The 18191-nt window shown below is 39.0% G+C and overlaps 1 protein-coding gene across 2 annotated transcripts in view; it reads left to right on the forward strand.

Moving 5' to 3' along the window:
- The window catches only part of glra1 (glycine receptor, alpha 1), a 144027-nt gene that overhangs the window by 37363 nt on the left and 88473 nt on the right, over nt 1-18191 (forward strand). For both annotated transcript variants that reach the window (XM_062425738.1, XM_062425737.1), the window contains one exon: nt 2195-2233. In XM_062425738.1, the coding sequence (XP_062281722.1) occupies nt 2195-2233 (39 nt within the window). The remainder of the gene's footprint in view (nt 1-2194; nt 2234-18191) is intronic.

Below are 18191 nucleotides of genomic sequence, written 5' to 3' on the forward strand. Positions count from 1 at the left end.
GTGCAGTCTTAGGAGTTCACTGAAAAGAGAAAAAGTACATTAATGGAAACTCCCCGTACTCATTTCACACAAAAGAAAAAATACCTTTGTTTTCCAACACAAAGGCGAGGCTTTTTTTTGTTGTGTTTTTACACCTCCCCTGCAAAGCCAAGACAATTGATTCTGCACAGCACTAGTAATTAGCTCGCGTTATGAGATCTCCACTGCCAGCAAAGCAAAGCCCAGAAACCAAAGCTGCTGTGGTTTTAATGCCAGGATCAGGTGCTCAGATGTTCGACAGACTGCCTGGCCGCGGGGCTAAGCTCGGGCTTAGCCCTGACACAGAGAGATTGCCGTGCTCAGAGGAGGGAGGAAAAATTGCCTTTCATGGATTCAGGCAGATTATAGAGTTTAAGTCACCTGTCTACAACAGTTCATGGTCGCGACGAATACTTTCCATCTATCTTAGAAGCCATTTCCCTTTTTTTTTTGCTGGCTGACAATGACAGATTACAATATTGCTCCCAGACTTCTACTCAGTGTAGTCGCCATCCTTCACAATGGCAGTTGTCAAGTACAGCAAAGCAGGCCGGGCCAGGTTTACCCAGTTCAATGCGGTTCATGGGGGAAAGAGGACATCAATCAACAAATCCGAGTTACAAAAGAAAAAAAAAACTCCTCTGTATGTAGCGGGAGGACATTTTTTGGTCTGTGTTCACAGTGTAATTGAAAGAGAATGAGACTCTGTGGTGACATTTCTGACTCTGTTAAGAATTAATTGCAAAGAAATACATTTAGCCGTCGAACACAGACGGGATTGATTATTTACTCGGAAACTATTTAATGTGCGAAGGTCAGAACGAGCTGCGTACTGGTTGACCTTTACATAAGGATATTTCTGGAGATGGATTTTAGAAGTATTAGAGTGTTAGACAATATTACATAAGTGCATTTTACACATAATAAAGACTAAAAGGTGCAGTGTTACGGGGTTGGTAGAGTGCCTGCTTATTGAAGGACAGTAAAACTTTTTGCCCCCGCTTCAGATACTTTCTTGAACTTCCTGGACGAATCCGATAAGCCACTGATCTTCAATGACGCATAAGGCACAGTTCTTTGTAGTACAAGCATTAACTTTCCTGGAGTGAACAGGTGAAAAGGCCTTGTCACTGTGAAACAATGAATCGTTCGGCCTCAGTTTCCAAATCCTTGACATTAGCAAGTCAGCAGTTTTTTTTTTTCCATATAAATCAGCCTCTCCGCAGACTAAAAGGTCCCCTTTCTATATGGTATGAATGAAATTATGGGGCCCATTTGGAAGCAGGTTGAAGATTTACATTTTTTTCTAGGGGGAAGAGTACAATCTTTTGTCATTCCGATGGCATACGGCTCCATTTCAGCCAAACGACTTCAAATTAATGGCGCCCATTTGAAGGAATGAAGTCGAATTTCATTTGAGATTTGGAGATCATTTATCCATTCCTGTGGGGTTACGGCTCCATTTCTGTAGCTGAAGTCATTTCATTATAAGGGACAACGAATCCATTTGGAGAACTTTGTTACTAGATTGGTTCATTTCATTTAGAAGTTGGTCAAGTCATTCTGGAATATGCAACTAACCACCAACCTGTTGCCCGACAGAAAAGAAAGAAAAAAAGTGTGATTTCCATGAAGGCCAAGTGAGCTATAAATCAAAAAATGAAGCCAGTTTGACATGTAGTCTTTTGCATTCTCCCTGCCCCCCCCCCCCCCCCCCCCCCCCTCCTCCTCTTCTTCCTTCTCTCTGGCCTCTTGCATCTCCTATAGTGCATTTTGCTAGTCTTACTTCAGCTCCTCTTGACAGAACTGCATTGCAACCCTCCTCTTCCTCCTCCTCCTCCTCTTCATCTCAGTGCATCGCCTCTCCTCTCCTGCCCGCTGCAGTATGGCAGTAGATTGCACCTCTACAGACTCGTGCATCCCTCCTTCCTTGCTATTGCCTTCACAGTATGTTGCCTCCCCCCTCCCCTCTGCCCCTCCTAAGTCTCCCCCACTGCCACACACTCACCCCCGCTGAGTGTTGGCAGCAGTGCGACAGCTTAGATAATCGAGCCTTGCTGTCTTGTTCGCTCCTTGATAGACAAAGCGGTTGTTTTCCTTAACGAGGACAAACAACGTATAGTTATTACGTGTTGTTAGAATATGCTGTGTTTAATTCTGATCTTTTTTTTATTAGACCCCAAAGGCTCCAAAAATGAAGCTACTCACAAGAAAGGTACTTTCCTTTTTCTTTTTTTTCTTTTTTTTTCTTCTTCTTTTCTTCCCTGACCATGGTTTTGTGTTTGTCACTCATGCAATGATGAGGCATTTTCCAAACGTTGACAACACCAGGAATGTTCGAGAAATGCCTTTTTGGTTTTAAATATATAGACACTGTGTTGTTTTTAGGTTCTGTGAATTAAAATGGTGCCAATTTTAGGAGCAATTAAGCAAAAAAGTATTTGTCAGACATCAGCAATAATTCAAGCTTTACTAAATTCATTGTGTTGACACAGACATTTTTTTCTCCCTTAATGCCACACATAATTGTTTCATTAGTGGCAAAAAAATGTTGGAAAAACAGTTAATTCCTCCAAAACAGCAGATATAAGCCTTTTATGCCGGGCTCAGGTGTGTCTGTGTCCTGTTAGTCCTCTCTGGCAAAACAAGGTTTTTTCTGAAAATGTAAACATTTTTGTCTCCCTCATGAAGGCAAATTCAAACATAGAGGTCTTTTTTTTATCTTGGCTTGTCTCTAACCTACTGCTATCAAATCACTGTGCTGGTCAGAAAGTTTTAAAACTGCTGCGATACATTGTTTTATAACCAGCCTTTTAACACTTAATCATGGCTAATGTGCAACGTTAAATATAATGGAGATATATGACGCAGGCTATCAATTGTGTTAAATATAGAAGCTATTATACTCAAGTATATTATGGAGAATAAAATAAAACCTCAAACACTAAATAATTGTACACTTATTTTATTTAACCAGGAGAGTCTCATTGAGAGCAGGAATCTCTTTTATTTAGGGAGATCTGGCCGAGACAGGAAGCAGCATAAATAAAACACTCAGAGACAAAAAAAAAAACACAAAAGAAATGCATAGGAAGAAATCAAAAGAGAAATGGCTAGAAATCAGCTGAATAGCCAGTTAAATTAAAAACATCTTAGAGAATCTGCCTCTAATTAATTTCATTTTGGATTCAAAAACTTTTAATAAGTTTAATTTATTGAGTTTCAAGTCATTCTGCAAATGACTCCATGCTCTGAGTGTAGGATAGAAAAAATTACCCTTTTTCCAATTTCCATACGTGCATTTGGGACATAAAGCATTAAAAAAAAGTCCTGAGAATGCAAAAAGTACTGTCCAGCACAGTCCAGCACTTTCCTGCATGATAAAACACAAAGGTAGTATACGAGCAGACCAAGAATTGCCTTATATACTTAAATGTCAAATTTTAGAGGCGGCCAGAGCAGGCCATCTTACCCAAGTGTATAAGTCACAGTGGTGAGTCAGAGCCTTATGATTGGTAAGCTCTGCCAACCATATGAAGGCACTGAGCATAGGCATGCATATATATAACATACAGCTTTTTCACCAGATACTGCACATACAACTTAAAAGTGAGGGAGTCATCAATCAATGTACCCAGTTATTTATAAGAGTTAACATTATAATTAGCATCTAACATGTTTTTATCTAGATTATTCTTATAAATAGTGAATAAATGTGAACCTAATGTAGAGCTCTGTGGTTCACCCTGGTCAGATAATACACCATCATATCTAAAGCACTGAGACATATGTCTATGTTTTAAAACAAAGAGTGATGTAATGCAATATGCTGCTTCTTGTCAAGTGCAACATGAATGTGGTTTACTACCTTCAGTGCAAGTGGAGACTGAGATGGGCTGATTTCGAGACCCAGGAGAGTTAGAGAGATAGATTCAGAAGGATCAGAGCAGATTATATCCCAATTAGATGCTCCAGGAAATAGATATCATTATAATCTTAATGTAAGGTTTGTAAATGCATAATGTAAATACTTTGTTTACTTCAGTATGAATGTTAAAACAACAAAAGACCTAATACTGAGTTGGACTGACATGCTGCCATCTTGGATTCACCTTATTTAACCTGATAGTCACAGTTGAGTTAAACAGCTGAAAAACAACAGCCAGGGAAATTTAAAATTAAAATGAGAATGAATGAAGTGGAAACAGATTTACTCAGTGAAATATGAACCAACCTGACAGCGACTATGCTGATGTGATGAGGCTGTCAACTAGTGTATACCTTAAATTATACTTGAACTTATTTCTAACAACAGTAAACATTCATACTCACAATAACACTGCGAACAACTGTACTGTAGCTTTAGTAAGTACAACTAAGGGCAGGAAACTCTCTACAGGACCATTTGCATGTGTCACCGACCAGCTATTATACCTGACAGCTGGGAACTCACATTACAATGGTAAAGATCCTGACTCAGCACAACCTTCACTAAGTTAAAATGTGTTTTTTCCAAAAGTGCATTTTGGTCTTTTTACAGTAATGTTCTGCAGAGAGAAACAAAAACTTTAGGCATTCAATAATATGTCTGTTGGGCATCTTTCCAAACTCACCCTTCACAGGGACGTAAGGTAGCCTATAGTATAAACCTAAAATAGTACACATAGTATAGTCTAGAATAATATATAGTGTGCATCATATTGTATTTAGGACAATACAGTGAAGCCTAGTAGAGTTTAATCTAATGTGTTACAGTACAGTTCATCTAAGGTGATAAATACCCTACAAGTGGCAAGTTCCACTCTTGTATAATACTTTAGCGAAGCCTCAGTGTTGCTGCCCTTGTATACAGTTTAATACTTTACTCTGACCTGTGGCAGTACACTGAACACCTCCGAACTGTGTGTCTAACACGGTCACGTTAATACAAATTACCAAGCTGAACCTGGCAGCCAATCAGAATTAAACTCTCTCAATGGCCATGGCAGAGAGGATATAGTAGTATAATGTAAATATAGTACAGTATAACATAAGTAAGTAGGTAATAGCAGTGTGATAGTGTAATAGTGTACAGTAGAGTGTAGTGCAGAGAATATATAGTGCAACATAATACAGTATAGTTTAATAAGAGTCAGTTATTTCTGGCATAAAATAGTATTTTCTGAGTTTTCTCTGTTTCGTAAAGGCAAATTCAAACAAACAGCTGTTTTGCCTCTGGTATATGATGCTCTTCATCCAAATTATTAAGGTGGTCAGACCGTATAGTAGAGCACAGTACAGTTTAATACAGTCCACTAGATCAGAGTACAGTTGTATGATACAGTGCAACATAGGATTTAACTAGAATCACCTCTCTCCATTTGTTCTGTGTTGTTTGTTCCATGTTGAAGAATTCCTCTCAGCCTATTGGCTCATTAGCTTTACATGCTAACGCTCGTAGCACAGCAGGCCCTTTACACTGTGGCTCCTGTCACTCGTAACTAATGTGTGTGTGGCCCTAATTTGCACGCACAGAGTGGAAGCCATAGGAGAACCCCCCCGCACACACACACACACACACAAAGCATTTGCATCCGTCCTGCAATTAGTGCTGCAGGACTTTCCAGACAATTACAGTTGGTGATGGAGCAAACAGCAGAGGTGATGCACTGGGCAATCTTTTTGGGCAACGCTGCCAGAAACAGTTGAGAGAGTGCAATAGGAGTTAAGAAAGGTTATTACAATGTTTTCTGGCAACACACCGACTGATTATAGAAACAATGTTGAGGGAACCATCCTTTATCCGGGAAAGTTGCCTCGGGTCGAACTGAAGATTAAAACAAAAAGAAACCATCCACATTACAGCAGATATGATCCTTTTGTGTCCGATATCTCCGGGTGGCTATTGAGAGGGACTCTGTTGGTTTGCAGACTAAAGACCCCAATTACCTCCTGAGCTTATTCTGCTGGCCAAAACTGTCAGCTTCACAGGAGACGACATTTTATATTAGCAGGCAGAAGCCCGTCTGCTTCCAGGCTGCTGTGATGCATAACTTACCCACTGGCTCAGCAGGGGAGAAGACAAAAAAAAGAAAAAAAACTGCAGAGCTAATAAGAATTAATTTCTCATTTCAATGTTCAAATAGAAAGGAGACTAATTATAGCTTAAGATAATAGATGTGTTAGAAAGAAAGACAATCAAACACAGCCAAAATACAAATGTTTGCAATTATTAAGGTGGTATTAACATGTTTTCTGGGCCTTTCTCTCCTGTTTATAATATATTTAACTGTGTGTTAGACTTTAAAATGATCTGATTCCAATGTAATAACTAATGGAGGCGACATACACAATGAGGTTTAACATTTCTAAGGGAAACATACAATCATTTTAGGCTTCCTCTGCACTGCCACAGAGGGATGTGACATAAGAATTTGCAGATATTTTCCATCATAATGAAGACTTGTTTTATTATCTCGTGTTATATAGTAATGCATTGAATGACATTATGGGGTTATGGTTGATTGTAGACAGTGAGATGTTATAAATTACCTTATTGATAATGTGCTACAGCTTTTACACAGCTATCCCATTAAATGACTCACGGTGTGTTCGGTCATTGTTGGCAATGCTGCAAATCAAAGACAGTACTGCTGTGTGGTGATATTGTATTTGTGTGTAATGTTTGCATAAAATCAATGAAGTATATTGATTTTTAGGCATTTAATGTGATGCATTAACTAAAAACAGACATTCCAGTCTAATTATTTGATCCATAAACAGGCTTTGCAAGTGCAATTGATTTCCTATTATTTATATATCACAAGATATTGATATCACAATTTAAAATTACATGTCAGGAACTGATATTTTCAAAGGTATTTTAATTAAGAAATAAGTTTAAACACAGATATCCATCATATATTTGATGCACCATACCTCTGTTGTCTTTAATTCTCAATTCAGGACTGACAAACTGTTTTGTGTATGCATTATTAATAAGCAGTCCTGTTGTTAGGTGTCCTCTATCTGGTTGACTTACTTTCTTCACATTAGTTTCAACCAGGTGGAGTATTGATCAAACGATGAGCTCTTCTATCTCTTCTGCTCAGAAACAAACAGAATTTGACCTCCAATTTGACCATCAGATGCTGCGTTAAATCACCTGAATGCACTCTATTGATTTAAGAACTTCTCAAAAATAATTTGACATGCCGAGGATTAAAGCTCATCGATTTCCTCTGATCGTGTTTCTAACTCTGCATAGCCAGCAGTAAGAGAGTATTTTATTTCCTTCCGCTGGTTTTACTTGATTTCAGTCAGTGTCAATGATTCAATGAACCTCCTTCAATCCTTTTATGTGTAATGGCAGCTATTGACATCCACGCGAGCTCTTTATCGTCAGTGCTGCTAATTTTTTTGCTACAGAGCAGTGTGCAGGAGCGGCTCTATAATCTGCAGAAGCGCTGGTTGGGTTTAGGCAACTTTGGTGGAAGTGTCAGCTCTAGAAGAGAAGAGGGGGGGGGGGGGGGGGGCAGCAGAGGAGACATGAAGGGAAAAAAAGATTACATTAATGTGGAAGGCAGAGAGGGAAAGATGTAATACGGAGGAATGTGGGGGGTGGGGGACGACGAAAATGAAGGGAATGGAGAGGCAAATGCAAGGAAAGGACCTAGCAAATCTAGTAAAGAAAAGGGTCAGGAAGGAGAAAGACAAATAAGAAGGAAAGGAACAACAAATTAATTGAATTATACAGTTTAGAATAATGAGAAGTAACAAACTCAAAGGACAATAAAAGGGAGAGGAGGACAACAAAGGAAATAAGAAGAGAAATGACTCACAAGAGACAAAAAAGTTAAAGAAAGGATGGTGAGGAAACCAAGGGAAGTAAAAAAAATAGTGACAATGAAGAACAGTAGCACAAAACAGAAAGACAGAAGGAGAAGAAAACAAAGAATAAGCAGAAAAGAAACAGGAGGACAAATCCAAAGGGACAGCAGAGGAGAGAAAGTGAATGAAAGAATCAGGAAAACCAACGTGGAGACCTGGAAGCAGCGAGCTCATCCAGGAAGAGATGTAGGAGGAGAGAAAAGATATAGGAACGAGGGCACAAAGAGAAGAGGGGGAGGAGCAGGAGGAGGAGAAAGAGGAGATTTCTCTTCTAGCATGTTCAGCAGAATCCAGTCAGCAGGTCAGGGCCCCGAAGCCTCGCCATGGCCGTCGGCAGCAGCCGTTCTTCCTGATTAGAGGCTCTGCTGTGCTCCTTCTGTTGTGGGATGTTCGGCACATATTACACACAACTCACCTCCTTGCTCCGGCGCTTTATGCAGATTAATGTTAGGCCAAGGGATATTTGTCTGCTAACAGATTCTGGGCTCTCCTTCCCCATCGGTGCCGTGCGAGAGGCCCAAAGATTCAATCTGTCTCTGTAGATTTATGCTTATCCAAGAGCCCGGTTTCATGGAGGATGGCTTTGTAATATGATTGCATAGTGCTTGAGAAAGGTGACACTTTAATGTGACGACTGCAGGTTGGAGCATATTGCGGTTATTTTACTTTTTTTATTGAAAGCAAAAGAGAGGAAGAGAAAAAAAAGAATCTGCTGCTATGTAGATTTATGCTTATCCAAGTGGCCTGTCTGGTAGAGAACACCTTTATAATGTGATTGCACAGTGGTGCAGAGAGCTAACACTGCAAAATGATAACTGCAGGTTGGAGCACACAGTGTGGTTTTAGTGAATGTAAAGCAGAATATCCCCCTACACAGATTAATGCCTATCCAAGTGGCCCATTTTAAAGAGTATAATATGGCGGCACAATTCTTTAGAAAGGAAATACTTGGGTGTGATTGTGAAGGCTTTCCTCGAATATAGAAATCACAGCTTTCGCACCTGAATCGCAAAATAATGGCAGTGACTTGTTTTTGTGTTTATTGCCTCCATGAATAAGGTCTGGTTGAATTAAGGCAACTTAAAAACAACATATTTAAGGTTAAAGACAAAGAGTTGTTTCCATGGTTAGAGCAACCCAATGTTTGCTGTGGAGGATGCATCGTGGACTCCCGTGTCAGAGTCAAACCTCCACACCTCTTTTCTCTTTTGTCTTTTACATCTAATGTGTAAGCGTGCACAGTTAATGTGAGATACTGTGCTGGGTGAAGCACATTAGATAAAGCCTTTCCAGTCATACAAAGCAGCTTATTAAGATGCAGGGGACTACATCAGACTAGAAATAACCACAGGGTTAATTTACTATCCTGGTATTACCATCCTTTCAGTTATTTTCTGCCACGTTTCAGACTTTTATATCATAGCTTATGTCACCTACCACCCCTCTAGCTAAGATCTGGCCACGTTTAGGCCACTAAAACCAATAGATTGAGGTTTCAGAACATTTTCATGGTTAAAATAAGCCAACATTGTCTGCTGGTAGAAGACAGAATGCAAACCGCGGTCCGTGATATTGAAATAATTTGTGATGTAAACTATCAGACATCCACCTCAACCCGTCTAACAAGAATGCATTATTATTTTATATTCTAACATTGTTTCTCATATTGTCTCAAATGCTTCAGATTTCATATCCAAGTCCAAAGAATATTTTCCCTGCTATCTCAGAAATTAATTAGTCTTAATGAGTCTAACATAGAATATAATGCATTTTAACACAGAATGTAACTTTGAAGCTTAATATCGTGTTTTTTTCTTCAAATATTAAGACCAAAAAGTGAAAGAGGCTACTCAAATATAAAGATGGCTTTCAATTATATAGTAACAGCTTCAAGAAGTATTGAACATAATCAGTTTAGTAACACTTCTAATCATTAAACTTGCAAAGCATAAATGCACGGACATAAGAAGTGTTTATTAAATTCAGAATCGATCCCTGTGTCTTTATATAAACTCTATAATGAAAGAGCAGAGCACAGAGCTAATTAAATATGATGAACTTCCTTTACATCCAAATGAGCATGTGGTTATTGAGCGAAGACGTACAGCTATGTGTTACTACCGCTATCAGATATCAGTTTATCTCTTTATCTCTACCCTTTTAAAATTAATTAATAATGTTACTAAAATTGCAAGCCAATGAAAATGAATGAATTAGTAACCTTGTGCGTTATGAGGTCAGCATGTATTTATTGAACCCTATTATTCTATTCAGCATTGAGAGAAATGAATCCATATGATAAAATAAAAGCTGTCTGAATGAAATAATAGTAAAATAGTATTGAAATGATAAAAAGTTTATTTTAATCTTGAATAATGGAAAAAAAAAAGACGTGATAATACTGACTCAGCCTGTTTTATCGGTGAGGTTGAGAGGAGTGCATGCAAGTGTTTGTAGGATAAGGTGGGGGGGGGTTGGAGTGTGTGTGTGTGTGTGTGTGTGTGTGTGTGTGTGTGTTTGTGTGTTTGTGTGTTTGTGTGTGTGTGTGTGTGTGTGTGTGTGTGTGTGTGTGTGTGTGTTTCTCCACTAATCCCACATGATATCTACCTTCCTCTCAAGATGATTAAAAGCGTTGAGCTAACAGCAGAGCATCACGACACACCGTTAAATCACAGACTGATTTATTGAGCAGATGACCATCTCATAGGCACACAAACACACACACACACACACACACACACACATGGAAATGTCCATCTGCACAAAACTCACTGTCAGGCAATCAAACATGCAAATAACAAACAACACATAGGAAGAATCAAGCAAATACGCACAGTCAAGTTCACACACACAGATACAGAAACACACACACACACACACACACACATAGTTTTCTGCTTCCTCTTCAGTCTCTCGCTGACACACAAACACTCAGCAGCGTCCCTGCCTTTCTGTGATCCATTGGAACAAAGCTCCAGTCACCTCATCTCTGTCGCTGTGTTGCAGCCGTAGACCTGCTATTGATTTCTGTCCCTCTGCGGTCGGGCAGCTGCCAGCCTGTCATGTCCACCCGTCAGTCAAAACCTGGCCTGAAAAGACCCGGAACGGCCAAGAATGCTGCTTTGTTATTCACTGCAGGCTCAGGCCAGGGTTCTGCTCAAGACGGAGAAGATGTGATATTGTTTAAGTATAGAGAAGTAACAACACAGAGCTTCAGACTGTCTCTCCTCGATGGTGTTTATACTCGGATTGGATTGTCGGTTACAGAAATGAAGCTCTTAGAGAAGAAGGTTATATGTTTGCTTGAGGGAAGTGACCCACTAGTCAGTTTCAACTTTAACTTGTAACTCTCTCACAGCATTATTTTATTTTTTGATGGCAAAATATGTGAGTACAGTAAAAGTCAGATTTCTGCTTCTGTCTCCCTGAATCACAGAGCCGGATCTCTGTTTACTGTCCTGCTGTGAAGAGCAGTAGAGAGTGGTGATTGGCCAGGTGTGAACACTACTGTGAAAATAAGTTGCAAGTGCTTGTTAAACTCTTATTTTTGGTTTCTCCTCTGTTTGTGTGCATCGAACAGTAAATCCCACCAATCATGTTCATGTTGCAGCAGTGCCGACAGTCAGCATTTATACATTAGACTGATATCTGAATCAGCCAGTACAGATATGACCTGTTAGAGTGACTTTCCCAATGCCTAAATAAATAATGATAGTAAAAATAATTAAAATGCTGCAGCCGTTGTGCTGTCTGCAAATGCAAAGTGTAATATAATAAGATATCGCTCAGCCTAACAGGCAGATAATATTCTTACTGTCAACAATTCCCATGAAAGCACGAAAACCAACAATGTGTTAGTCCGTAACACTCAACCCCAGGGATATATGTTCTTTCTAAAGATATCAATCTTTAAAAATAGCTCCCAAATATATAGTTAAATGTGTTAGGAGGGCTCAGTACTTTCTTAAGTCAGCTGGGCACTGTAGCTTTTTGCAAATGTTCCTCAAACTGGAGGAAATGGTGAATTTTCAGTGGCAGATTAATCCTCTATTTGGTGTTCTCGTGAGTATTTCTAGGAGCAGGACAGTGTGTGTGTGTTTGAGTTAAACCAAACTACAGCATGTGTGTGTTCATGGTAATGAAGGAACATAACATCCAGGGCTGACTGATGTGTTTTTTTTTACAGTTTTACTTTAATAACACACAGTAATAAACTGCAGGCATCGCCAACACACACAACATTTTGTCAGTTGGATTACTGCGATGTTGGTTTTTGTCTTTTTCGTGGGGTTTGTTGACCATAACAAATGTATATATGTATCATAGAGTCTAAATGAGACTGTGTGTGTGTGTGTGTGTGTGTGTGTGTGTGTGTGTGTGTGTGTGTGTTCAAATAATATATATAAACAGACGGACTATGGGAGACAGGAAGAGCACACATGCAAGCACATGCTGACAGGCAAACATACACAAATATTCACACAATAAACACACACACACACACACACACCGTGCAGAGACACTGAAAATGCTCACAGGCACGAATGCCAATTTTGAGTATATATGCATACACACACACACACACACACACACACACACACACACACACACACACACACACACACACACACACACACACACACAGCCTAAGGTGGTATCTGACCAGGCTGCCATCCATCCATCCATCCCTCCATCCTCTCCTCTCTGCCTGCCTCCCACTTTGAATACATTTCATCTCATAATGAAACTTGAACGCCCGGTGGCTGAAAGAATATGAATGAGAGAGAGAGCGACAACGAAACCAGACAGGAAAAAGAAAGGGGAGTAAATTAGAGAGAAATAGAGTATGAGGAGGAGGTGGAGTAAAACATGTAATGGCATTTTTCCTCCCTCGATGGGGAGGAAAATAAAGTTTTTAGCTAAAGTTCACTCCATGGAAGAAGAGATGATGGATGGTTGAATATGTCAGTGGGAGTAAGTACCATTCCTCATCTCACCACTCCAATTAAAATGTGACAGGAAGTGTTTTTGTTTTTTTTCTCCCTCGCCGCTGATCAACCGCGCTGTTTACTCCCTTTGCTAAAAAAACAAACAAAAAGGGCTTTCTGTTCTATAGGAGATGCAGGTATACGCTTTTTACATGTGAGAGAATAATGAGAGCTGAGATGCAGCACAGGAAGAAAGGCCAAAGCATCTGCATGGGAATAAAGGCACGAATAAACAGGAGGAAGATGCACACAGTTGCTTTTTTTCTTTTTTTCCAGGTGTTGGATATTACTTTAAAGAAGGTAGACATAAAGAAGAGAAGGGAGGGTTGGGGGGGGGGGGGGTAGTCTTGTTTCAATAGTGTTTCATTGTAGAGTCAGGAGACGGACGGTGCTTTAATGTTTTGCAGCCTTCGAGCGTTTTCTTTTCTTTTTCCCCACGGCGTTTCTCAGCCTTGATGTTTATCTCCTCCTCCGTTGTCGTGTCTGGATGTAATGGAGGGAAAAAATGAAAAATAGCAGCAGGAAGAATGAAATATATATTGTCTGTCTTTTTCCTTTTTTTTTTTTTTTCTTCTTTTCTTTCTCCGCCTGTAGTCCTGCTGGTAGACGTGCAGTGAGTATAGAAAGTCGGCGAAAATCTTTGAAAGTTTGGTGATTTTTAAGGTTTTGAATAAATGATATCAAGAACAGTGAACTAAAAAAAAATATATTTATTATATTTATGTATTACTTTCACCATTATGTCTTCTTTAGGCACCGTATATTGATGATGGAGCCACACATGATTCAACGCATGTGTGCCTCCATCAGTATTTTTTTTTTTTTTTTTTTTTAAAGCATTAATTAATTGGTTTGGTACAATATTCTTGATATTGTTATTTGGCAAATTAATCAGTGTATCATCCATAAATGGCACAATTCTAGGATTAATTGATTTATAGGAGCAATCCAACAAGTTAGCGTTGCACTTTCTTAAAATCAGGGGAATTAGAGTTAAGAATAATATAATAATATAATATAATAATATCCAAAAAGGTAGCAATGGTAGGAATATTGTGACTTTTAGTGCCTCATCTAGGTCAAGCCTTAGAAACACTTCCCATAATGCAGCCTGATTCTGGCTTTTGTTAGACGCTCCCTTAAAGCGGACATATTTCAAACTCTAAGTCATATAGGCTTTCTGTTAAAATGTTTGTTTTTAAAGCCCAAGATGAGATAACTTCAATACATTAATCATCTCAGAAACGTCTATTTGTATTATTTTATATTCAGCTCCTGAACAATTCAGCAACATCTTAATATTGGTACGGTCCACATCCAAATCTCCACCCATGATTAAGAGCTCAATTAGGGAACCAATGGAAGTAAAATATGTTTTTTGGATGTTGTTAAAATAATATCAGTGACTCACAGTGGGATATCAGACTTGCTTTAAGTTGCTGGATATCACCTGCAACACACAGACACACACACACACACACACACACACAGAGATATGTACTCTGCGCTTATGGCTGAAAAGCTTTTGAAGGCCGTTTTCTTACTGAATCAGCTTTTATGACTTTTTTTTTTAGCAAACTTTTTTTTGAAGTTGAGTTGAGTAACATTCAGGAACATAAAGCTCTCAAGCGTTTGATAAAATGTTCATTATTTCACTGTTTCACTATCGAGTCGAGAGATTTATGACACTCTAAAGTTCCCAAAGAAACATTTATATTATTTTTTTTCTCCTCCTCGCTGGCATTTCAGCTCTGATGTTTATTCATTGAGGATAAGAACAAAATGATCTCCTCCTCAGCTGTCATGTCAGGACATAATGGAAGAAAAAACAGCAATATAGGAAAAGAAAAACAACCCTCTTCTTTTTGTTTTTTCTCTGTCTTCTCTTTCTTTCTCTTCCCTCACTCCTGCTTGTAAAATGAGCAACGTTCCTCGACTTCCATGAGCATGTGTGGGGAATATATATTAGTTCAATAAAAAATAAAACTGCTTTCCCCCGGACCGTATAGCCTACAGACGACGCCCTATAAATATTTAATGCCTCACAGCCATTGTATTATTTTTTTTTTTTTTGCTGAAGGCAGCTCAATTGCAAAAGAGGCGATCCTGCGTAATTCAGAGTATTATTCATATAATTTGTAGCCTGCGACTTCCCTTCTCCCCCCTGCCTCTCTTTGCTTTGTTTAGCTCTGTGTCATTTGTTGCTGTGAATAGATTCAGCCTCGCCGCCGCCGCTGAGGTGTCACTTAGAGGAGTGCAAATTGGGCATCAAGAGACGAGGGAGTTAAATAAAGCATAGGATAGCAGGGCCGAGATAATCCCCTTGATACCTGTGTTTTACAACCCTCCTAAGGCCTGATAATGGAGCGTACCCCTAACCGTACCACCTATACTCTTTCCTTTCCTCGTAGAAGCCATGAGGTGTGCTTGATTTATGTTGCTTCATTAGTTCCACTTGGCGGTCCAGGTACGCCACAGTGGGAAGAGAGGCTGGTAATGAAGATGTCAGCAGGGAAAGCTGATGGCTTGACCAGTTAATTGGTCCCTGTAAATGACTTTACAACCATGATGAGAGGTTTGGGGCGGAAATGCAGGTTTAAAATGCGTCCCCGAAGGCCGATCCATCTGCAGCAATAGTTAGGATGAATACATGTGAGTTTGAGAGTGTCCAGGGTGGAGGATGCTGCTGGAAGAAGACCAGGGTGGAGGAAACATAATTATGGTGCAGTGTCATTAGCAGAAGAGCACAGCGATGGAACGGAGAGTGAGAGAGAGAGAGAGGAAAAGAAGTACAGCAGAAAGTTTTGTTAATTTAGGATTGATGAGACTTTAACGTCTGCGTGAGTGAAACTTTGGCTTCCTTCCTCTCTGGATTTGTTTGATTGATTTCAATTTCTATTCTATTATCCCCCTTTCATTAAACCTTGGCTTTGTTTCATTGCTTTTTACCAGCATAGTCTCTTTAGATCAGGATATCTCTATTTCATCAGACTACCAGCTAATTTCCATCTGCAAAGGTTTAAGACTGTGGACAATTTTACACATAAAAATCAACATAATAGAAGATAAATGTTTGTTTACTGTTGTTCTCATGTTTAGTGTGGTTGCTTAATGCTTTTCTCATTTAAGATAATCACCGTAGCCAGAAGATAATGTCGGAGAGAGCAAACATATGGACCGTAAAGAAGTAAAGCAAAACACTCTATTATCTCTATTCTCATATCAAGTGGAGTCATGTTGAAGTTGATTCTAAATGCATCATCGAGGTGTTTTATCTCTTCAGTTTTCTTGTTGCAATGATTATAAATTATGTTGTGATGACATGCATATGAATCATATGACAGTTTGACCCAAACTTGATCATATAGATTCTGGTTTGGTTTCTTGGTCTGCATCTGCTTTCAGAAAAAATGTTTATTTGAATGAACCTGGATTTGGAATTGCTAGTGTGCTTTGTGTACATTTCTATATCTATCTTCTATCTTCAGTTTTTAAACTTTTGAGGTCTCGAGGCACCGATAAGAAAGTTTAAAAAAGTGTTCCTTTTGATCCAAAGTGCTATTTTTAAGCTTCCTCCAGTGTTAGTTGCTCCCCCTTTAAGTGTTGACCAGTCTGTTTTAAATGCTCTTATTTTAACACAGACAACATTTGGTAATAAGTTATGGTTTTTGAAACTTTTTTTTAAAGCTGTGAAACAACGTCTCAGACTCTAGTGGTTAATGAGTAACGTGGTCGAGAGCCTCTCTGACAGAAAATCACCTCCTCAATGAGTCATCTCCTCATTAGTAAAATGAGAGGAAGGTGCAAATAAAGCTTTATATGTGGAGTCTGTGAGAAGATATGATGCATTGTTTTAGTCTGGAAGGTGTAATTTATATGGAGGGCTAATGTGTGTGCATGAGTGGATGTCTATTGGTCATTTTTTGACCGGTGCACCAGAGGAATAACAATTTTTGTTAATATGTCCAAATGCTTCGTGTGGAGACCTTGAAGCAACTGGATGAAAAACACAATGTTTATGATGGTTGAAAGTTGTAATTCGGTCGGATTTGTCCTGAATATTGGAGGAAGGTTAAAAGTATTTTACCCACAGTAAGACATATCCAACATTTGGTTGACTAAATGAACTCATAGATCTTTAACCTCATTCAAAATGTGGGAAATTTCACAGTTCTTTATGAATGAATCCAGGATACACTCATGGTCTGAATGAATCAAATTCCCGTTCAACCAACAACATCTGGCAGTTTCTCTTCCTTAGTCTCTTAAAAAATTTAAATCGGCTCCTCAGACATGCACAGCTCAGCCTCTTCCATCATCAGCACGAAGTGAACTGTGAACGCTTCCAGTGTGTCAAGACAAGCTTTGTTTTTTTTGTGGAAGTTGTCTGAGTCATCATTGGCGTTGTCGGGGATCAAACAAAAGACACCAGAGGATCGAGGATGGCAGCAGTGAAGTCCTGGATTGATGCTGATAAGACGTCCAGAGCTCACTGGAGGCTGGCGAGGAGGAAAGAATTGCAGCGTTGCCTTGATTTGAAGTCGAAGCAAGTGGTGCCAAACTGCTAAGAATTCAATCAAAGACCAAAGAACGTGGTCTGTCTTTGTCAGCTTGTGTTGTTGTGCATTTAAGCAATGTGTTATCTAATATGTGATATGTATTGGCAGACATAACACTGTGGCTTGAGGGCAAAGATGAGGGTTTGAGGTCCTGCATGTTGACTTGTGAGGCAGATGAAGTATTTTTAATTGTGTGCTGAATGACTTTGAATACATTTTCTGGTTCTGTTCCAGTTTTGTGAAGTTTGGGCGATTAAAACTGGAGCAATAGCCAAAAGAAAGTTTAGTTTAGTGTAGTAGGATTCCCATTAGCCATTGCGTGAGGCAACAGCTACTCTTCCTATATAAACCCACAATATTATACAAATATACAATACAGCAAAAAAAAAAAGATGAAAGGAAAAGAGAACATGCAAGAAAGTAACAATATATATTCAAAGTAAAAACAAAAAAAAAACACTAGAAAAAGGAAAAATAAATTTAAAAAAGCACAGAAAAGAAAATAATATCATCCTCCATTAGTTCAGGATGACACGCATGGTAGTGTCTTAGTATATTATATTAATCCGACTTTTACATTAAAACAAATTTACATCAAGGTGAAGAGACAACCTCACAACTCCTAAATCATACCATAAAAGAAAAGACAGGTCGATATCCATTCATATACATCTACATCAATACATGTGAGGATTTATACAGTCAACAAATACAATATGTACATAGAATAGAATAATAGAATAGAATAGAAAGTCTT

This window comes from Scomber scombrus, chromosome 9, assembly GCF_963691925.1.
Source record: "Scomber scombrus chromosome 9, fScoSco1.1, whole genome shotgun sequence".
NCBI lineage: Eukaryota > Metazoa > Chordata > Actinopteri > Scombriformes > Scombridae > Scomber > Scomber scombrus.